Source organism: Triturus cristatus, chromosome 4_2 (genome assembly GCF_964204655.1).
Source record: "Triturus cristatus chromosome 4_2, aTriCri1.1, whole genome shotgun sequence".
NCBI classification, from domain to species: Eukaryota; Metazoa; Chordata; class Amphibia; order Caudata; family Salamandridae; genus Triturus; species Triturus cristatus.
Genome location: NC_140586.1, coordinates 829066402 through 829090655, shown reverse-complemented (window position 1 = coordinate 829090655; position 24254 = coordinate 829066402). Strand labels below are relative to the sequence as shown.

General features: G+C 41.5%; 1 protein-coding gene across 3 annotated transcripts in view; it reads left to right on the top strand.

Moving 5' to 3' along the window:
* The window catches only part of TMEM53 (transmembrane protein 53), a 164039-nt gene extending 141814 nt beyond the window's left edge, over positions 1 to 22225 (top strand). For all 3 annotated transcript variants that reach the window (XM_085602792.1, XM_085602794.1, XM_085602793.1), the window contains one exon: positions 21379 to 22225. In XM_085602792.1, coding sequence (XP_085458918.1) covers positions 21379 to 22074 — 696 coding nt within the window. In that variant the 3' untranslated portion in view covers positions 22075 to 22225. The remainder of the gene's footprint in view (positions 1 to 21378) is intronic.
* Positions 22226 to 24254: the final 2029 nt, after the last annotated feature.

The following is a 24254-nucleotide window of genomic DNA, read 5'->3' as shown; positions in this document are numbered from 1 at the left end:
TATCGGCGCTGAACAAGCGGAACCGATCGCCGCCCTAGGTATTTCGGACCGGTTCTCCCTTACAAACTGTGAGTACTTACGGGTCTACCATGGACCGGTTTAGACCCTCAATACTACACTTCTTTAACGCTTCAACCCCCCTTTTTTCCTGTAAAGTGCGTTCACGCTCTTACACTCTCCTTGCCATTCCTTCTCCACTAAGGGCAAGCGGAGAACCATACGGCGTTCTAACTCCAGAGGATTAACAACCTCTCTACTCAAGTGAGCCTGTATTTTATGTTGTCTGTCATCTAGTTGTTGTTTGTCTTTCATTTTTAAGCACGAATGTCTGTCTGCTGAACGGCACACACAGCGGACATAATGTTGATATATACCACCATGTAATCAGCTCATTTTAATACTGCACGTGCACGTGACTACTTTAGCATATCAGCTACTAGTGTCTTCAATACTTGCACAGTCACAACTCTATAAGTACAATATGTGTATGACCGCGCTATAGGCACGCAAATAATGGATAACGAATATGCGCACCATGTGCCCCAATACTACAACAATTACTCACCTACGGATCTCGTGGGGCACATTGTAGCCACGCAAGCCTCTATAGTGTTCATGCACTTTCACAAAATCAGTCTAGTTCGATATCACTAGCCTTCTAGTCGAAAGGAGCATGCATTTAGTATATATGCATGATTCACAACTGTTCCCCACTTCTAAATTAATTCTTCATTTGCAGGTAACCTCAAACGGAGTTACTGTGAGTACCTCATCACCACACTCACAGCACACTTTAGGGTGTGTGCTGATATTTACACTTGGCCTATATATTATTTTTACGGCCATTCACCAAAATTATTTTTATCTTCAATTTTGGCTGGTCCTGACGAAAGCCTCTAGAACTATGATGAAGGCTGAAACTAGTTGACCTTAGTTTCTAGGGATACAAGGAAAATAACATTCCTAATTACATCCCCCCCTTTTTTACATTAGTCCTGGGACCCTTATAATTAAAGTTTTTTCATAGGGCATTTCCCAGAGACTTTTTTAACTCTTAATCACTTCACACATAGCACTCCACTCACTGCTCATAACCCTGCTCCGCTGTATCTCAGGCGTTGTAGCACAACTGGATTGTGCTAGACAATCCAGTTGGGCCCCGATGATGAAGCATGCCACCTACTAGGTAGGTGGGTGAGGGGTTTCTTACACAGCAGTTGTGCTCTCCCTCCTTTCACGTTGTTTTCAACAATGACAGCGAAAAAAGTTTGCTTTGAGTCATGAAACTTGTCCATTTTGTTTGATCATATTGTTCTGGGGAAGAGGACAAGTTTTCCTTTTCCTCGCTCTCTTGTTGTTCTCATTTGTCATTACAGCGCACAGCTGTGAGAGCCAAAAACATTTTATTTTTGTTCCTATTCATTTGATAAGCACAAACTACAACTTCTGACACACCATGGCAGAAAATGCAGGACTCACGTTCACTGACGAGGATGTCAACAACATCTTAGCAGCTACTCCTTTATTAGCTGACTTCAATGTGGCACAAACAATTTCTCAGAGCGCAGATTGGGAAAATCTTTCTGAGAAAAAAAGAACACGCATCAGAACAATACTACACGGGGTAATACTGACTGAATATTTGCGTTCCAATACAGCCCCAAAAGGTCTAATAGTAACTAACGCGCCACGCATCTTCCTAGACGATGCAGCATTCCGTAGAGACTGGGCACAAATTGCATGGCACTGCACAAGAGACTGGATCATTCTGATCATCCAAACAGCAAAAAGACTTTCAGATGCGATCCTCATAGAAATCCAGGCAACTGAACAACACTTCAAAACCACGTTAACATCATACAAGAAAAGACTAGAGGAGGTCAATAAAGAAATAGCAGATTACAAAGAAGAGCTAACACAATCCAAGATCCAACAATTTCAAAAAGACTTAAAAAAATTCTCATATGTCAAAACATACCCGTATTCTGACGCAGACTACAAAACCCCTACGAGATCCAGCCACTCTATGTCTTCAGAAGAAGGTTCCTCAATACATAGTGGTGGCAGTAATGAGAGCTCAGGATCAGAGAAAAGTTACTACACAAACCGACAACGGGGAAGAGGCAGAGGAAGAAACACACACTGGCAACAACCATGGCCTAACATGCACCCAGGAATGGTACCCAATTACCCGGCTCCTTTCCCTCCCATGACTCAACCAATGTTCTATGGCTGGAACCCACAATTTCAACAACCCCACCCCCAATTTGGCAACCCCAACCAACGGTTCCCTTTTTTAGGATCAGGCCAGAGGGGACGCGGAAGACGCCAACGAGGAAACCAAGTACACTGGGAAGACAATCAGAACCCAAGTGCCAACACACGCAGCAGAACGAAGGAACCCCAGCCGAGCACAAGCAGAGCCTAATAACCAATCTTTCAAACCATACTCTCACTACAGCGGAGGAACAGGTCCTCAATAGAGGCCTTGGATTTTCACCCACAGCGAAACTTGATAAATTCAAATTACACTGTGAATTATCAGAATTCTTTCGTAAGCTTAAACTTAAAGCTTTTTTTGAAAACTCACCGAATAAGGAATCACAACAAGAAGCAAAAGGTGACACCACCCTTAAATTGAAATCAACTTTCATTCCTCCTCCTCATACTACACCAGCCGAACTCATCGCATTCGAACAAGCGATATACAAAGGCATAGAAAATACTCAGGAGAACAAAGGATTTAACAACACTACAACTCAACAGTTCAATGCCATCCGGAGTCTCAAAAACAACAGAGACATTATCATCAAACCAGCTGATAAAGGAGGGGGGATAGTTATTCAAAATCGGAATGCCTACCATCTAGAATGCACACGCCTCCTAGATGATCCAAAGAACTACAAAATATTGAACGAAGATCCCACTAACAGAGTCAAGACCAAAATTGACATCATGGTTCATGAAGCAGAATCTAATGGCTACATTAGCAAACAAGAGGCATTATTCCTTACCTCAGGTGGTAAAACCATTCCATACTTCTACACCATCCCAAAAATACATAAAAATAAAACACCACCACCGGGCAGACCCATTGTCTCTGGAATAGGCTCATTGCTTGAACCCCTGTCTCGCTTCTGTGATTTCTATCTACAGCCTCTAGTACAGTCGACTCCTGCGTACTTAAAAGATACTAAAGACTTACTGAGCCAAATTAACAACCTGGAATTCAACCCTACTACTTCCATCCTTGTAAGTCTAGACATTGAGAGCCTCTATACCAGCCTACCCCAAGATGACACCCTAGAGGTTCTCCGCACCTCCCTTGATAAAACAATCTGGGAGTATAACACCCCAAAATCATTCATAATGGAATGTGCGGAAATAGCCCTCAAAGATAATTTTTTCGAATATGAAGGTACCATCTTCCTACAACAGTACGGAACTTCTATGGGGAGCACCTTCGCTCCTAGTGTAGCGGGGCTGTACGTGTCTAATTTTGAAGAACTATATATCCTCAACCCTCAATCAATTTACAATCAAGACATCACGTTCTATAAAAGATACATCGACGATGTACTCTTAATTTGGACAAGTAATAACCAAAGACTTAATGAATTCTTGAATTGGATTAACACACTAGATCCAAACCTACGATTTACTCACACTACAAGCAAAACCAAAATCACCTTTCTAGACCTGGAAATTGAAGCAAAAGATGGAATACTGATGACTAAAACCCACTTTAAACCAACAGCGAAAAATTCTCTTCTGCATTTCCAGAGTTTCCACCCTAGGCCTCTCAGGGACAATCTGCCGTTCGGCCAATACCTCAGATTACGCCGTAACTGTAGTGATCTTAAAGATTTCATTTATGGGGAGGTCTTGGGGGCGTTGTACCCAGACATGGGGAGGTTGAGGGAGCAGTCTGTGCTCAAATTCAAGTTTTGTTTTTGGGTGACGTATACCCTACGATGTACCCTGGTACAGGGAGGTTGTACCCTGCCATGGGGAGGTCAGTTGTTGTGCTGATGTACCCTATTTAAGGGAGGTTGTAGCTTTTGTTTTCCAGGGTGGGTGCCTGTGGAATCAATGCCTCTAATTTAGTTTTCAGTTTTCTAGGGTGCGTGTACCCTTTGGTGTACCCTATCTAGGAGAGGTTGTTTTATGTTCATGGGTTAGTACCCAGTCGTGTTCCTTGGTGAAGTTTTTTTGGTTGGTTCCTAACGTTATCTTGGGTCTTTCTTTCATGCGGACACTATGCTCCGGTCGAAGTCTACCTGCGTGGAATTCGTGGCCAAGGGTTTCATGCTTGTACAACTTTGAGTGGGAAGCTTTTCTCCAGTGTTTAGACCTCTTTAAGTGTCAGCATGCCTTCTACCAACGGGTCTCGTGTTTCCTTACAGAGTGTTTCCTCTCTGGAGTATCTTTGTTGTTGAGGGGGCACTCTTCTTGTTATCTAGAGTGTATCTAGCCCCTATTGTACCTCTCTATTGGGGATGTTGTTTTCTCCCAAGGGTTAGTGTTTGCACCCACCTTTGTTTAACAGGGTGTCTACCCTGTGGTGTACCCGCTTATGGGGAGGTTGTGTGGGTGATCACCTGATGCAGATTGGGGTGTACAAAATCTCCTTACTTCCACGGATAGAGTAATTTCACAGTTACACGCACATACACTCACCATACACTAGGGCCCATTTCACTAACATACACTCAAATACTCCACCAGCATTGAACCTGTAGAAAGAAAACTCCTAAACTCCTAAACCCCACAACTACATCGAGGTCGATAAGACCTAGCTATTGCAATTGTCATAATCTAAACAATCTATACATCAATAATCAAATAGAGTACTCAATAATTGACAAGAAATAATCACCAACACCGTATTTAAAATTATGATTCTTTATCTAAAATTAATCAAAAGAAATTAATCAGAATAAATCATTTTCTCATAATTACCTATTCTAGCTAAATGTCAGAATGGGTCATCAGGACAAGTCTCTCAGTAGAAATCTCTCAAGTCACCGTCCTCTCAGCATCGATTCTCACCAACGCAGGTTTGGGCATCAAAATCCCGAATGCAATGAACGCAGACCCTCTCTAGTCTAGTATATTTATAATGAAACTTGCAATATTAAAAAAACATTAAATGTTTACACATCCGCCGAACCGCTGAGCAGAGCGAGCAGGAAAGGATGTAGCATCGCTACATTTGGAAAATCTCCGCTCAGGAAATCACAAAAATAAAAAGACAGAACAGGAACCAAAAATAAAAATGTATCCTTTAGCAACCACATTTCTTCAGCGATGACACAATGCTCAGAGTTCTTTCTTAACAGTTCCTTTGTCCTCCAAGGCTGTCCAATACATCTGGAAACCTGCCCAGAACTGCTGCTGTCCTCACGGAAAGTTTTAACCAGGCAAGGACTGTGATCAAATGTGTTCAGCAAGGCCTTCTCATCACAAATTCTCACTCGAGGCCAGGCTGCAAACGGCGGACATGTTTGGTTAGGCCAAAATGGACCATCTTAATTAAAAGAGACAAAAACAACGTTACCACAGCATAGTGATTAAACAGTGTTAACCCCACTAATACCCTTATGTGTATGTAATTATCTAGCTTTAGCAACACAGAAAAGCATTAATTCAAAAGCGTTTCGTGCTTAAAATAAACAGCACTCAGCAACGTTTATTTAATAAAACATGCACATTGTTAAATAACAATACAAAAGCATTCCCTCGTGTCGGTTTTCTTCTCATTAGTATGTTGGTAAGTTTAAACATATACACAAAACAAATAATTAGTAATTAATAATTAATAATGTTTACTTATGACAAATAGACAAACCAGAGCTTCAAAACCCTATAGATTTTCATTAGAAAATCCTGCTCCAGCAATCCCCCCTTTGGTGATTTTATCACCAAATAACCCAAAAAAAACAAATTTAGTGAAATTTAGTCCCATTTTAGGAGAAGTTAGAAATGTCTTTTTCCTCCTTACACAACACTACACACCAGACACTCTTTCATCATCCCTCTTTGTTTCTAAGTAGACACTCTCCCTTAATTCTTCTAATTCAATTTCTTGTGGTTCTCTTTTCAACCTTTTATTTCTCTTTTCATTGTTTCTTTTAATTAATTTCTTTTCCCTCCCCTGTTTTTACAACACAAACACACCAATCTCAATATCAATAAAGCAACAATTATACAAGTTAAAGGAAACAATATCTTACCTATAATAGTACTACCTATTTTTGCAATAAAACTCTTAACAGCTATCACCTTATTAGCTATTTTAGTCCAGATACTTTCAGCTTCAAGTGGTACTAATTCTTCATGCAAATCAGTAATATTTTTGATATAGACCTTCAGGTCTTTGCTTTCGTCTGGAATGTAAGTGCAACAATGTTGAACTTTCAGCATTCCACAAACTCCACCCTCCTTAGCCAATAGAATATCAAGAGCAAGTCTATTTTGCATAGACATGGCACGTACGGCAATTAGTTCCGTATTCACCAAAAGAAACCCTCCAGCGGTATTTGTCGATAAGCGATCCACCACTGTTGACAGTTTCCGAATCCCATTAGCATTTAAAGAAATTCCCACTGCTGGAATTAAAGCTCCAAAAATATCACCCACAATTTCAGACCAAGTTTCCCTCTTAAAGCGCATTAGTAAATTAATATGTTCTACATCTTCTATTCTATCTATATGAAAAATCTTTGGAAAAACCAGGCCCACATAACATGTGCCATACCAATGGTCAGGCAACTTGTAATAAGCCTTGTTCCCACAAACATAATACACTCCTGGAAAAATTGTATCTTCTCCACCTCTGAAACCCCATCCTGTTGCAATGAAGTATGTATCATGACATTCACTAGTCCCAACAAAATATGTATCATATTGGGATTTCCCTCTTGTAATGCACAGCTTACCCTTCTGTGGTGCATCTAAAGCTAAAGTTGGACTAGCTCCATTTCTCAATTCTTTTCCCATCTCAATGTCCCAAATTGTCTCACTCACTTTATATTTCCCTGCCTTTTCATGCATACTCAATCTCCTTTCCTCCACCATGTTCAGGAAAGCTTTCTCCTCTTCTTCCAAACTACAAGTTAAATTATTCTTAAAAATGTAATCTAATGTTAATTCTCCTTTCTCAATAAAAATCTCACCAAAAATGTTAGCTTCTTTAGCTGGATTCAGCTCTTTGTTCATTGGCAAGTGCCCAAAAATACTATCTTTGTTAGACATCTTATAATCTATTTTCCCTAACAAATAAAAAACACTACTTAATACACTACAAGAAATTCCATACGTAGCTGGTAAATGGTGATAAGTAACACCCTCTGATACAGATGCAGGTAATTGCATACAAACGTAGCAATCCCTTACTTCCATTGTTTTCACATATTCGTATAACAACTTTGAAAAAACATTACTAGAAAAATCATTAATTGACCTATCTTTATGCATGTAAGTATTACTAATTCTAGTTGGAACTACTTTTTGCAAATTCTTTTCTACATTTGTCTCATTCTCAGTATGTATTTCAAATGTACCTATTGAAACTCTAAATGTAACTAATAAAGCTAAAATACCCCATAGTAGCATTAATAATCCAGTACAGCAGCAGCACATTCTACACCATCTTCTTAAGAAGGCACATCTACTTTGATTATTCTCTATGTTAGCCATTTTACTACTTTGACCTTGTCTTTTGACTTAGCCTCTACTACTCCACTACTGTAATTTCTCAAACTTTGGATTACTTCAGACAGCTGAATTTCAGACTTTCTCCTTTTCACTTTCTCCAAGTGATTTCTTCAGTTCACTCAATTTGGATATTCATCACTTTTCACTCCTCCTTCTTCAGCAACATCAAATTGTATCAGATCATCAACAACATCCTGTGCATCTGACTCTTCTCCAATGTCAGTCAGGATAACTTTTAAGATTCCAACAGATTCTTCCTTTTCCTCAACCACTTTTCTCAAGATCCCCTCCGGATTATCTCGAGTCACTGTTTCTTCTTCTCCTTCTTCAGACAGTGCCACATAAGACCATTCCGGTGATCTGTACTTTTGGTTGGGTCTTCTAATTCTCTTTATTTCCTCAGGTTCTCTTGACTCCTTTTGTTCCTTCCTTTTTACTTCGTTTTGACTCGACACTTCATTCACTTGTTCAGCTTTCGATGTATTTCCTCTTATCAGTCTGTATCTCAGCCTCTTTACTCTGTTGTTAGGCCAAAAATCTCCTCTTACGACCTTTTTCGGTCTTGTTTCTGTATTATTTCTTTCTCCAATCCAAGTTCTCTTTCTCAGAACTCGACCCTCTGATTTTCCATTCTCACTTTTATCCGATTCTGTTTCAAATGCCTCTTGTTCTTCAGCAGTTTTCTTTCGCTCTTGTTCTTCAGCAGTTTTCTTTCGCTCCACAGTCTTTTTCACCACTATTTGAGACTTCCCTACTTCTGTCCCTCCTCGGGTCTCCGACACGCAATCTTCTTGCTGTCTACTTGTCCCTTCACCTAGCTTATTAGATGTGTTCCCTACACCTCCTCGGGGGTCTTCCGCAATCTGTCCCTCTCTATCTTCTTCTGACCCTACTTCTTCAGATATAATCTCAAGTGGTTCTTCAATCTCCTCCTCTTCTGATTCAGGAGTAATTTCTGTGGAACTGCTCTTTTCTTTTCTTTTTCCTCCACTGCTTTTTGGAACTTCAGGCTCTCTTTCAGAATCTGATCTCCTTTCTGAGATTCTCAATGGTTCACTTGAACTTGAAGCCTTTTCTGCTTCTTTTCCTGAACTTTGATTCTTTCTCACTGGTTCTGGGTCTTCATCATCACTGGAATCTGACTCTTCAAAATACTCTCTACCAGTCCCATCCTTTGGGTTTGGAACTCTCAGAGTATGACTCGCATGCACCCAGTTTTTCACACCAGCACACTTCACTGCAGTCGTCGTAGTTAAAATGACTTGTCTTGGTCTTCCCCACCTCGGAACCAAGCAATTTCTTCTTCTGTGAACTTTAATCCTCACCCAGTCTCCTGGACTCAGATCATGAGCTTGCTTCTTCTCAAGTGTAGTAGCTTCTTCTCCAATCTGGTGAAACACAGAATGAACTGCGTCAGCCAGGCCTTTACAGTAATCCAAAATCATGTCATCAGTTATTGTCATCAACTTATTGACAGGTACATATGCATGTCGCATTGCACGTCCCATTATGATTTCGTGCGGACTTAAACCAGTAGTTCTATCTGGAGTAGATCTAATAGTCATTAGCACTAGAGGCAAGACATCCGGCCATTTCATGCCAGTGGCTAAGCACATCTTACCAATCCTGTTCTTGATTGTGCCATTTATCTGCTCAACCACACCAGAAGCCTCTGGTCTGTATGCACAATGTAGCTTCTGCTGTATGCTCAATGCTTCACAAATCAAACTCATCAGTTCATTATAGAAGTGTCCACCTCTATCAGACTCAATCGTTACCGGAAATCCGTACCTAGGAATCAACTCTCTTAACAGTAACTTTGCCACTGTTACTCCATCATTTCTCCTAGTCGGATAGGCCTCAACCCATCTTGAAAACAAACAGACTACCACTAGTACATATCTCAGTCTGTTCACTTGGGTCTGTTCACTTGGGGCATTTCAATGAAATCAATCTGCATTCTTGTAAAAGGACCTCCTTCTCTGCCTATTGTTCCCAGACTCACCACTGTCTTCTTCCCAGTGTTAAATTGCTGGCAAATCAAACATCTTTGACAGATACTTTCTGCAATTGTCCTGAACTTTGCATTGTACCAGGTTTGCTTAAAAGACCTAATCATTGAATCCCTTCCCAAATGTCCCTGGCCATGATACATCCTTGCCATTGCTGACAGCATGGAATTCGGCATTACTGGTCTGCCATCTCTATAGACCCAAACATGGTCTGTCTCTCTTGGGGCACAACCTGCCTTAATCCAATCTTTCTTTTCTTCCTCCTCTGCCTCATCCTGCAACTGTTTCACTTCATCCCATGTCTCTAAGACATTAGTAAACATCACAGAACAAAAAGACATTTCACCCTCTCGTTCCCGATTAATGGACTGATTATTCTTCGCACAATATTGTGCAATGTCGTTAGCATATCTATTGCCAACTGTCACAAAATCATCTCTTTGTCCATGAGCAGCACATTTCACAACTGCCAATTCTTTAGGCAGCTGTATCGCCTCAAGTAATTTCCCAATCACTTCAGCATTCTTTATTGGAGTCCCACTCGACGTCAAGAAACCTCTTTGTAGCCAAAGTTGGCCAAAGTCATGCACAACTCCAAATCCATACTGACTATCAGTCATCACAGTCGTTCTCAAATCTTTCCCAATTTCACAAGCTTTTGTCAATGCAACTAATTCAGCAACTTGCGCAGATTTCACTCCTTTCAATGATGATGCTTCCATTACTTCTGAAACCTTACACACCGCATATGCTGCACATAGCACACCTTCATCATTCCTCAGGCATGATCCATCCACAAACAACACATGATCACTCTCATGCAAGGGAAGATCCCTTATGTCTGGTCTCGGTTTTGTACAGTAATCCAGCACATCCAAACAATTGTGATCATCTTCTGTTTTCACACCCACATTTTCAATATCCGGCAACAATGTCGCTGGATTCACATTCACACATCTCTCAAGAGTCACATTTGATGCTCCCAGAATGACTTTCTCATATTTAGTCAACCGACTATGTGACATGTACTGAGTTCTGCTTCTCGTCAAAAGAATTGCCACATTATGAGGTACGAATACCCTTACAGGATATCCCATTATGATTCCCTCACTCTGTTCTAGGCTTCTGCATGTTGCAGCCACAGATTTCAGACAACCTGGTAAACCTACAGCTACAGGGTCAAGTGTCGATGAGAAGTACGCAATAGGCCTTCTCAGTAATCCATGCTTCTGAATTAACACTGAAAGTGCACATCCATTTCTCTCACTGCAGTACAATTCAAATTCTTTCTCATAATCTGGCATACCCAAAGCAGGGGCTTCACACATTCTGCTTTTTAACTCTTCAAATGCTTCCATTTGTTCTCCATCTAGTTCTAATGGGTCTGTCATCTCACTTTTAGTCAGCTTAATCAGTGACTTTGCTATCAGCGAAAAATTAATTATCCACTGACGACAATAACCCACCATTCCCAGGAACATTCTCACTTCCCTCTGGGTCTTTGGGGCCTTCATTTCCCTGATAATTTTGATCCTGTCATCAGTCACTTTTCTCAGACCTTTCTCAATATTGTGTCCAAGATAATGCACCTCTTTCTTGCAGAATTGCAATTTAGCTGGAAATACTTTTAACCCTCCATCTGCCAGATGATTCAGTAAAGCTATAGTATCTACTTCACAAGCTTCACGTGTCTTTGATGCCACAAGTAGGTCATCAATATACTGCACTAATACTGAACTTTCAGGCATGATCAAACTCTCCAATGACTTTTTCAATAACTGATTGAATATTGAAGGACTCTCCGTATACCCCTGTGGGATACGACACCATGCTAAAATACGCTGGCCAAATCTAAATGCAAAAATCGGCTGGCTGTCATGATGCAATGGAATTGAAAAGAAAGCATGACACAAATCAATCACTGTATACCACTCAGCATCATGTGGAATCTGATACAAAATCACTGATGGATTTGGTACAATAGGACAACACGCCACCACAATTTGATTAACTTTTCTCAAATCCTGTACAATCCTGAACTTCCCATTAGGCTTCTTTAGCCCCATTATCGGTGAATTACACGGACTACTCAGTAGTTCTCTCAGAACTCCCTGCTGAATCATTTTCTCAATTATAGGAGTTATTCCCTCAATTATTTCTGGTGTCATTTTGTACTGAGGAATGTTAGGATAAGTAATTCCCTCTTTCACTGAAATTTTTACAGGATATACATTATTCATCAATCCCACATCCTCTCCAGTAAAATCACAAACTGTCCTTTTCACTGTGTCTCTCAGCTCTTGAGGCAAATCCTCCGGATCAAACACAGCATATGCACCAATTAACTCACTCTCTCTATTTTCTAGAGTCATTCGGTACAAAACATCCTCATCTGGTGTTTCAAAAGCTATTCCATCTGGTGTACAAAAAATTGTACAGTTCATTTTACATAACAAATCCCTACCTAACAAGTTCACTGGACTTGTGTCACAGACGATAATTCTGTGCATGTCTGAGAATTTCCCTATTTGTACTCTTACTGGTTCAGTAAGACGTGTTCTGATTTGTGTATTGGCTACACCAACTACTTGGATTGCTTCATCCGAGAGAGGAAGATTTCTAATATCTGTTGACCTGACAGTTGATCTTGTCGCACCTGTGTCTACTAAAAAAGTAACACCTTCTTCATTTATTTTTCCATCCACAAATGGTCCTGCCTGGTCTATTTCTAGAGTTGCACCAAGTATGCACTCTTCCTCCTCTCTTCGGCACCGTCAATAATCACCCTCAGACTCACTCCCTTCATTCTTTAACAAGTACTGTTGTACCTGGTTAGAACGCCTTGGTTTGTTTACCTGCTCATCATTGTAGAATCCCGAATCCGGATTATACTTTTGTGCTCCTCTATTCTGCGGCAAGGGCGGTTTTGGCTCTTGACTCTGCTGACTCACAACTTTCTGCTGTTGCTGCTGTTGATTATTCCCCTCGTTCTGCACCTGTTGATTTAAGGATTTTCCCTCATTATTCACTAATGGTGGATTGGTACATTCAGATCTCCAATGTCCCAGTTGGCCACAGTTGTGACATGGGAACTTTTTTTTAGCTTCCTCAAGATTCCCCTTTCCTTTCCCTGCATACCTAGGTCTATTCCCTGCATTATTTCCTGCATTATTCGCCTGTTCCACCAACTGTGCTTCCTGTCTTTCCGCAACTTTCACTTGTGCCCACATTGCTTTCTCTTTCAGCTTTCTCTGTTTTGCTTCAATCTCATCACTGAAGTATTTTGCATGTCTCAGAATCTCATCTATTTTCTTACTCTGTCAATCCACAGTATGCTCACGAATTCTTTCACTAATCTCAGGTCTCAGGCCATATACAAATCTGTATACAAAATGACTCAAATCCTTGTCACCCAGGTGTTCATCTCCACTGAATTGCTTAAATGCCAGTATCAACCTCTCGTAAAAAGCATGAACTGATTCTTTTGCTTCCTGATGTGTTCGATCTATTTTAACCCAGTCTGTTTCTTTTGGAGGTACTTTATTTTTCAGGTATACAATCACCTGCTCATACTTTCTCATTACTTCTGGATCTGTTGCTCCTGTTCTCTGATCTCTTGGATATTCCTCAGTAGGCCAACTCACAACTATTTTACACTCAGCCCACAAGTCTGCTGGAACAATTATATCAAACAGACTATTCAGGTCAATCCACAGCACTTTTGACAATTTCACAAACCTGTCTACCTGCCTATACCACTCGACGGGCTTTTCTCTCAATCGAGGGAAATCATTCGTAAATGATAAAATATCCTGTCTGGTCCATGGAACATGTACATATCCTCCTCCAGGTATTTCTCTCATAGGATAAGTATCCACTGGTTTTTCCTTTTCTCTCACAGGAAATGCTGAATAAGTCCTATCCCCTGATTCTTCTCTCTTTTTGTACCATCTATCCTTCCACTTCACATCACCCCATTTTCGCAATAAAGCGATCATCTCTTTAATCTGTCCTGTTCTACCAGTACCATTCAAATTTTCAATGTCTTTGTCTGTGAAATCCATCCTGTAAGACTTCTGCAAAACTTTCACTTTATCAATGTCAACTCCATAGTCATTTGCTATTGCTCTTAATCTGTCATGTGTATTTCTCGCTCTCCAGGTGATATTCTTGCACATAAACAATAATTCACCATCATGATGATTTTTTAGAATTTCTGTTGGAACTGTCCCTGCAACAAGCTCTTCTAATTCTACACGTAACCTAGCAACATCAATTGCTTGTGAATCTTTATCCCTCTTTTGAAGAACTTTCATCCATTCATTCAAATCTTCAGCTGTTATTTCAGTAGGTTTTCTCACTGGAACCACTTTCTTCTGCGGTTCTAAAATTGGCATCCCTGAACAACTAGCTTCACCAGCATCCAGTCCTGAATTAGACTCCTCTAATCCTTCATTACATGTGTCATGTCTGAATTTTCCTGCCCTTTTTCCTGAATCTCCTGAAGGACCAGCCAAACTTGTCAATCTATTCCCAACATATGGAATAACCAAACCATTCTCACCCGTCCTCTGCTTATCAAAAACAGGCATAACCGGATCTATGGTTACGGGTACCGTAACAGCGTCTAGATTTTTTGTCAGTTCCTTGATCCTTTCAGTCAACTCCGATGTAGTTCTAGCTAATTCTCTCGTATTTTCGCCACTGCTTCTATTCTCTCTTTCCCTGAAAGGATTACCACTTCTTAACTCAGGTGTCACATTTTCTGTCTCAATGATACGCACTGTATCTCTTATCGGAGAAACAACTGGTGTACTCTCTTCTGGTTCCGGTCTATATGGAGGTGGTCTTTTGTAAATCATGTCATTTAAACCCTCATCCTCATATTCATTAACTCCATATCTTCTCACTTCTGCCTCAGGAACTCTTTCTGCTCCCTCTTCAACTGTTCTCACAGGATATAATCCCTCTGACATACTAGCATCTCGCCATCTCGTCATTCGATCATGATGAGTTTCACGACCATGTCTCCTCCCGAACATATACCTATAGTTGCCTCCAGACCTCTGTTTCTCTCGCTCATGTACTTCCTCTTCCCATTCCACTAAAGCCTCGAACTGTGTCGGCCTTGGTCTTGGGTCAAGACATAACATCTTTTCCCGTAAATTTTTCAACACAGCCAGATTAAATGAACCATGTTCTGGAAATGCTAAAACTCCATCCTCTTTGGTATACCTAACCCAATTCCCCAACCATATACAGGTATGATACCCATATCTTGCAGCCATGAAGGATGCAGGCGTTTTCGATGGAGGTAACAATTCACCCTCTCTCGTTTTAACATCTTTATCCTTGTCGAACCAATTTTTAATCTTTCTGAACAAAGATTTTTTCTTTTTCTCTTCTTGGTAATACATTTTAACGCTTACCAAAACTTTCTAATCCCTTCCGTAATACAACTGCACAATATGATTTTTCAACCAATAACAGCGCGACTCACACTAACGCACCAATCCTGGAACGTTACGTCACTAGAATAGCTCTTCCAATCCTTGCACGGCTCACACCAACACACCAATCTCAGCGCGAGCACTATCCTGATCTAATATCCAATCAGAGCGCGGTCTGTTTGACGTCAGCAGTCGCTGCAGTCGCTTCTGTCTCCTGTCTCTTGTCACTCGTCTACCCCTCCTTTACAAAATTTCTCAGTAGACTCCGTGTCAAATTTCTACAAAATCTATTAGTTACAACATATAAACATCTCCATTGTCTGCTTCGCTAACCACAGAATAGTAAAGCAAATCTATTTCACAAGAATCAACGAAATTCTTTCATACATTCCTTAACTGTTTCCTCTAGGACTTGTCCAAAGAGTCTTACAATCAACTAAATATACGAACATTCACGCACATTCATACAAGAAAATATAGTACATACACACAGAATCCTGCTTTTCCCGAGAACAGCGAACAATCTGCTCCACTACAGAATTATAACACACATCAACCAAGCAGCTTACTTCTACCCAGTTTCTCAAACAAGCTCAGAGAATACCTATTACTTCTCCCGCGATAACCTTTAACGGCGAACCTTACGGATCCCTGGGACTTAAAACCAGAGTTTCACAGATAACCTTCACTACCATACGCACTCCTTATATACCAGAAAGATTTCTAATAGTAACATACAACAATGTCACTTATTCCGAATCCAGACAATGTGACTTTCCTGCATACGTACAGGACCAACAATCCCGTCTTTCCCGAGAGCAGCATATACTTCCCTCTGCCCTACTACGGAACTGCTACTAGCTCCCAAGTTCCAGAAGCACTACATATAACTCAACATGACGACTCCAACATATAGTATTAGTACATATACCAACATCACCAATAATCAATAATCAATAAGCTAATGTACAAGCAATCTAATCAGATCGAGACAATCATCAATAACCATCATCACTCTGCTACCAGGAACTTGATGCAGATTGGGGTGTACAAAATCTCCCTACTTCCACGGATAGAGTAATTTCACAGTTACACGCACATACACTCACCATACACTAGGGCCCATTTCACTAACATACACTCAAATACTCCACCAGCATTGAACCTGTAGAAAGAAAACTCCTAAACTCCTAAACCCCACAACTACATCGAGGTCGATAAGACCTAGCTATTGCAATTGTCATAATCTAAACAATCTATACATCAATAATCAAATAGAGTACTCAATAATTGACAAGAAATAATCACCAACACCGTATTTAAAATTATGATTCTTTATCTAAAATTAATCAAAAGAAATTAATCAGAATAAATCATTTTCTCATAATTACCTATTCTAGCTAAATGTCAGAATGGGTCATCAGGACAAGTCTCTCAGTAGAAATCTCTCAAGTCACCGTCCTCTCAGCATCGATTCTCACCAACGCAGGTTTGGGCATCAAAATCCCGAATGCAATGAACGCAGACCCTCTCTAGTCTAGTATATTTATAATGAAACTTGCAATATTAAAAAAACATTAAATGTTTACACATCCGCCGAACCGCTGAGCAGAGCGAGCAGGAAAGGATGTAGCATCGCTACATTTGGAAAATCTCCGCTAAGGAAATCACAAAAATAAAAAGACAGAACAGGAACCAAAAATAAAAATGTATCCTTTAGCAACCACATTTCTTCAGCGATGACACAATGCTCAGAGTTCTTTCTTAACAGTTCCTTTGTCCTCCAAGGCTGTCCAATACATCTGGAAACCTGCCCAGAACTGCTGCTGTCCTCACGGAAAGTTTTAACCAGGCAAGGACTGTGATCAAATGTGTTCAGCAAGGCCTTCTCATCACAAATTCTCACTCGAGGCCAGGCTGCAAACGGCGGACATGTTTGGTTAGGCCAAAATGGACCGTCTTAATTAAAAGAGACAAAAACAACGTTACCACAGCATAGTGATTAAACAGTGTTAACCCCACTAATACCCTTATGTGTATGTAATTATCTAGCTTTAGCAACAAAGAAAAGCATTAATTCAAAAGCGTTTCGTGCTTAAAATAAACAGCACTCAGCAACGTTTATTTAATAAAACATGCACATTGTTAAATAACAATACAAAAGCATTCCCTCGTGTCGGTTTTCTTCTCATTAGTATGTTGGTAAGTTTAAACATATACACAAAACAAATAATTAGTAATTAATAATTAATAATGTTTACTTATGACAAATAGACAAACCAGAGCTTCAAAACCCTATAGATTTTCATTAGAAAATCCTGCTCCAGCACACCCTTCTCTGTTGCATTGGTTTTTTCCATCTAAGCCATGCTTTGTTTTTCCCTAAGGGAGGGGCATGGGGTGTGTAGTAATGTTATTTGTCATCTCAACACATTTCTGTTCATGCCGGTGGAATTTCTGATACCTCATGCATTACACCTGTGGATATGAGCATTTCATTGTTGTGTCTTCTAGCTAACAATATATTGAGGTATCTTACTTGTCTTTATCTTCACTTCTGCTGTTGTTCCCTAAGGAAGGAGGATGTGTAGTAAAGTACTTGTCTACTATTCTCCACTGTACTGCTCTATCCGAATGTTCCATGACATCATAGAATGCCTGGGTGCCTCTCTGTGTTAGAGAGTCAGTTAGTCAACTCAGGCTGAGCTGTAAGGAGCTTGCTCCTGGTGGGGCTATCTCTGTATCATCTATCTTCTCCTACCATCCTGACCACCTATGCTGGAACCAAGCTACTAATAAAGAAGTATTCTACATGTACAGATGGACTCTGTATCTTCCTTTACAAAAATTTACATGAAGAGTCAAGAAACCTTGCGTCGTTTGGAACACCGTTGGGAGCTTTTTGATATTTAAAGGCTCCTTTTGAGTCGGCATCAGCCTCAACTGTGCTTCAGAGGGTGATGAAGCACATTTCTTAGGGGCTCGGGAGCGTCTTATGCTTTCAAGATGGCGTTCTCATTGTGGGGAAGAATGAAACTGAACATGATGAATTGATTGAGGTGGTCAGTGATCGATTAAAGGAATAGGGTTGAGCGGTAAAAATGGAAAACAGTCAATTAAGAAAAGAACAAGCTCAATATTTTGGGGTACAAAATATCAAATGATGGCATCAGAACCAAGAAAAACATCATTATGGCAACAAAAGGCCCACCTAGACCAGCGAACAAGGATCAGCTAAAATAATTTCTGCAGCAAGCGGAGTGTTCACAATTTTAGTTCTTTCACTGAGCTTGTGGAGCCTCACAGGGCACTGATGAAAAACAATGCTGTCTTTGAATGGGATAGTGAGTGTAAGGAAGCCGTTGCAGGAGTAAATAAAGGCATATCACAGGCCCCAACTTTAGGACACTGGATATAACAGCTAAAACATATATAACTACAGATGTGAGCAATATGGGAATTGGAGCAGTGCTGAAACAAGTGAAAGATGGTCAGGAACGTGTAGTTGGGGTTGCATCAAGATGGCTACACAAAGCAGAGACCTTGTATTCAGTAATAGGGAGAGAGGCCCCTGTGTGTTGTTAGGTCATCAGACATTTCAAGTACTTTGTGTGGTGGCTGTCCATCACAACTGACCACAAGCTGTTGATACACTTGTTCAAAGGTGGAAAGGGTTTGGAATAAAATATAATGCCTAGAATATCAAGATGAATCTTATCTGTGATGGAATACAATTTTGAGATGGAGTATGTGAAAGGATCGAACAGTGTTGTGGCTGATTGCTTGACGCGGTTGTCTATAGATGAAATAGAGCAAACTTTGGAAACGAGTGTGAAAGGGGTGTTAAATAATTGAAAGACTGTGTAAGACATGATTGGAACAATGAAATCAGTCTAATTAATGACATGAGTGCATTTTATAATGTGAGGGATGAGTTGAGCATATGTGAAGGAAAGCTGAGCTCAGATAATTCCGCCAGTGAATCTTCAAAGCGCACTGTCCAGATAGCCCATGAAGGACTTCTAGGTCGCACCATGAGTAAAGGAAGAGTAAGGCAGTCATTTTGGTGGCCCAAGATGGATGGGATAGTTGAATATGTTGTAAGAGATTGTTATGCATGTGCCAAAAGCAAACAAGACTAAAGTAGTGAGACAACCACCATTAGGGTGTATGGAACTACCTGACGAACCATGGGAAAGCATAACTACAGATTTTCTGGGTCCAATGGCCAGGTTGGGGTCAAGAGACAAATACGTGATAATTTTAAAATGAAAACTCTGGATCGGATTGATACTGTGAATCTGATTAGATTTTTAGACAAACTCTCTAAGGATGATGGCATCCCTAAAACCTTGGACTCCGACAATAAGTTTTGAGAAGTATGACAGAATTTTTCTCTAAGATGGGAATTGTACATGAGAGGGTGGCCTTATTCGGACCTCAGGCCAATGGTTTAGTGGAAAGGATTAATTGCCTGGTCATGGAAAACATTCAATTGTCTCTACCGTTATCCATAATTAAATAATAAATATGATTAAAAAGGATGGCAGCATGTTTTGCCCTATAAATACACGTGCTGCTCTCCACTTGACGATTATTTAAGTAGCAATAAATGTAGTGGTATGTCAGACATTCTGCTGCATGAAAAACAATGTACCTTATTATATGAAGGCAGAAATGGGAAACCTTATCTTGTAAGTAGCTTCAGTTGTCTCGGGTGCCAATTTTCTTCTTTTTAGAGTTTTCGTTCGAGACTTCCATTTATGTAGAACAGAACCAGCCTAGATAAATGCGGACAAAACACAACTTATGCTTGTATGATCCAAAGGCTCCTTGAGGTTGGATCATGGTGTTCTAGAGCATGCACAAAGGAGTGGCTTCAGAAAATCTCTGCAGTGGATTGATTTTCAGAGATCCAGCAGTGATCAAGTCTGGTTATCATCCTATCCTCAGGTTGCCCGGATAACTGTTGGCTCTAGAACTAGAATCATTGGGCCGTGTCCTTTGTGTGTGATGCTAAGGTTATGGAATTGCCCTGCACACAGGTCTGCTATTGTTCTATTATGGAAACGTCAGTGTGATCTTCTCTCGGATGGTAAAAGAGTGTTGTGGGATCCAGTGGCGTAACGAAACTTGAGGGGGCCTCCCTGCAAAGTACAGGAAGGGCCTCCCTCCAGACACATATAGGAGCTCTCAGGCCAGGATACTTCACTGAGGGGGCTCCCTGGAGCTTGGTGGCCCCCCAGACTGCGGGGGCTACAGGGACCTGTGTTACGCCACTGGTGGGATCTAAGCCTCTAATACCTTCAAACACAGATTAATATTGAAGACAAATATCCATTATCATCTTTGATCTGTAGGACCATGATTGCTTTACCTACTTACTCATTACCCATGGCGCAAGAGCCTGGTCTTTGCTTAAAGTGTCCCACGGCTGTTCAACTCCTTCATGTCGATTCAGGGAACCTTGCAAAACTTGTCATTCTTGTGACTTACCGTTTATTGTTAAAGATGTAACCATATGTATATACTTTAAAAAAGCACTCAGTTAATACATTTGCACTATACTGTTAATCAACCAAATGTCCTTGCATTTCGTATAAGTGACCGAGATTTCCTGAGTACCTTCTTGCCCTCTGCAGCCTGCTTCTAGTGTCTTGGAACTGTAAAGTTGATGATTATACTTAGGAGCCCAGTGGGCACTCATCATGTGTATACTTAGGAGCCCAGTGGCCACTCATCGTGGCTAGCGTTTTTAGCCTTGCCACATATGTACTGCGTTGTACCACAGGTCAACATGAAGCATAACTGGTCATCATTCAGATAACGTTCTGGCTACATGCGTTCTGCTGTAAATGGGTTAGCCTTCTGCAGTGTGCACTCCTAATGTAATGCTCATTTGTATATTTCCTGTGAGAGGCATTAGCATATTGATGAGTAGATTTAATACTTGATTAAAAATGTTAAATGTGCTCTAAATGGTTATGGGAAGCATGGACCATTGATAACTTACTGGCAATCTTAGTATGTAAAATAAAACCCCCATATTAATATGAGGACCTTTTTTCAATGGTGTGATGTTCCCCTGCCAGTCACACAACATGTTAGAACCGTGCCTGTTTGAAATTAGGCCTACTGCCTTTATGAAACCTACACATTGGATATGGAAATCTAAAGACACTGCCTTTCTTTTCCAGGGTTGCATTGTCATCCGCTACACTGCGCCATGGAAGATGATCTTTTTCTCTGAATCCTTCGGCCTCGACAGTCTGCGTGAACAGGCCAAGAAGCTGCTGGAACTTCTCTTCGACTATGAAATTGAAAGAAGCCCTATTCTCTTCCACATCTTTAGCAATGGTGGGGTCATGCTTTATCGCTATGTGGTGGAGCTGGTCCACAGCCACCGGCAAATCAGCACCCTCTGGGTTGTGGGCACTATTATTGATAGTGGGCCCGGGAACCGCAATGTGAGAGGCTCTGTCCGTGCTCTAAATGCTGTCTTGATGGGCTCAACCAATACAATCCTCCGGTATCTCATTTTGGCTGCTTTCCTAATCATGGTAATTCTGTTGCGCATCATACTGTACCCCCTGACAAAATTCTTTCATGAGAACCACTATGATGCGATGAAGAAAGACCCATCCCGGTGGCCACAGCTGTATCTGTACTCAAAGGCAGACCTCATTGTGGCAGCCAGTGATGTGGAGACCATGATGCAGAGGCGCAAAGAGCAAGGCATACTGGTCGATTCTGTGGACTTTGAAGAGTCGGCTCACGTTAGCCATTTCCGAGATTATCCTGTGAGGTATACTGAAGTCTGCTCCTCCTTCTTGAAGGACTGTGTCATGAGATCACCAGGACCTTCCAGAAAGAAGCAGCAATTGATTTTCTAATCCATCAGCCCTACTATTGTTTTAAAGAAAGACCTTATGAAAGGAGAGTGTGGGTCTGCAAAGTGTGTGTGGTTCAATACTGAGCAACCTAATTTTTTTCCCAGCTTGTTCACCACTCAGAATAAAATCCTGACTCCTCAAAGAATCTTAATGTTTTGTAGATGTTTTTTGACCGCATCTTGCTCATACTGTTATTTCCACTCCCTTTTTACAATCTCAAACTAAGGTAAAGTTCAGGTGTTATTCTATTGTATTGGAACAGAAATCTCCTGGGCTCGCTCCGAGGAGCAGCACGGCCCTAACGCGTCAGTGATGGTTCTCTGTGGTTCTTTACAGTGGTTCCCACAGTGCACCATGCAGGTGGTTGAACCCTACCTTGTCACGCCATGATCTCTAATAGGACTCATAATGAACTTGAAATTGGGGCATGAAGCACTTGCTGGGTTATAAAGTATAGACTTAATAGTTAAGGGGGCTGCACTGAGCGAGTGTAACCTTTGTGAGTAGTTGTTGCTGTGGTTGTCTCTGTCCTTGATAGTCTCTGCTTTCTGTGGGGCTTGGGCAGCCAGGTGCTAATGCAGACCATGTAGCTGTGTGTACCAGCCCTTCCTTCGGGTCTCAGATTCTTCTTACCTGCCGGTACGTGTGCGTCGCCTGCTGTTCAGGGGTGTGGGTAGGGGAGAAAACATGTGGCATGTATCTCGGTGGGCTTGTTAGTGAACATTTGCAGTTCCTGCTGCCTGGTGTCTAGGGATGTGTTACTTTGCTTGCGACTTTCCCTCCTTCTTGAGAGAGCAGGTGCTGTGACCATTGCTGTACCAGGTGAGGAAATCTCAGTCTGGCTCAGGCCTGTCACAGCCTCTTCCTGGTCACTCCTCCTCCCTGTGTAGTCTGCCAGCTCTCTCGCATGCTTCTGCTTTGCCGTAGCTCATTCCACCCCTTCTCATAGTGCTCCTAAATCTCTCCATTCTGTGTTCTCCTTGCAACCTTCCCTCTTGCCCTCCTTGTGATCCCACAACAGCATAAGTCCACTCCATATGACTCCTCTCTGCCCCTCCTGTATTCTACACTGTCCTCTCTGTGGCCTCTCTCAGGCTGCTTTTATGCTCCCACTATCTCCTTGCACACATTGTCCCCCAACCCGTTGTGCCTAATATACTATCCCCGCTTGTCCCTCCTTTTCTTCAAGCTGTGCTGCCCACAAAGCTATGCCTTTGTCCCCTTATGGTACCATTGCATTCCCCTGATGGTCCCTTGCTGTGCCTTCTGCCCCATTATCTGCCTCATCCCCTTAAGTAAAACTGAACAATGGTTATCCCCTCTGTCAATCCTTGCACAGTTCACTATGCCTCCCTACTCTTCTGTGCTCCCCAGCGCCCCCCTTGTACTGCCTGCATTGTAATCCTTCTCTTCTTGTCAAACCACCGCGCCCTCCCCTTTGCTCCTCTCTATGCCTTCCCCTGATTTTCCATTCTACTCATGATCCTTGCTTAATGATCTTGTGGTACACCCCCCCCCCCCCCTATGGCTCTTTAGCACCTTTGCTGCTCTTAGGGTCCTTCTGTAGGAGAATGTAGGGGTTGCTGTAAAAACTGGAGCACAAAAGATATAGAAGGGCGATTGGAGAGCCATTAGAAAGATGCAGGAGGGTGGAAAGATTCAACGCTTTGAGTAAGCGTGGAGTGGGGAGCCATCTTCAGACCAATCAATCCTATATATGAAGTCAACTCTAACCCTCAAAGCCTCGATGTAATCTCCAATCTCAAAACTGTTGTCTTTTCTAGTTCTGATTTCTCAGCTCCACCATTCACTTCTCAGTACTTTCTTCTTCTATGTCAAACATTTGATGCCACAAATATTACATTATAAATGAGTCCACCCACCTTGAGTGATCTTCCTGTGAACACTGAGTGACTGTGAGTGGGTGGTGCATCTTTCCCTGTGTGCAGCTGTGATTGCCCTCTTGGAGTGACCTCCTACAGTGCTTAGAGTGACAGCGAGAAGCTTTGTCTTCTTCCATAAAATGAATCCCCAGTGTACTCTGCAGCCATGAGGCAGCTTCATCTGCTCCCTTTGAGGATCCTCCTCTGTGTCATGGGAGCTATACAGAGACTTTTTGCGGCTTCCACTTAGGCTCCTCCATTTGACGAGGAAAGGATCTTCTCCGCCTTTAGAGTAAA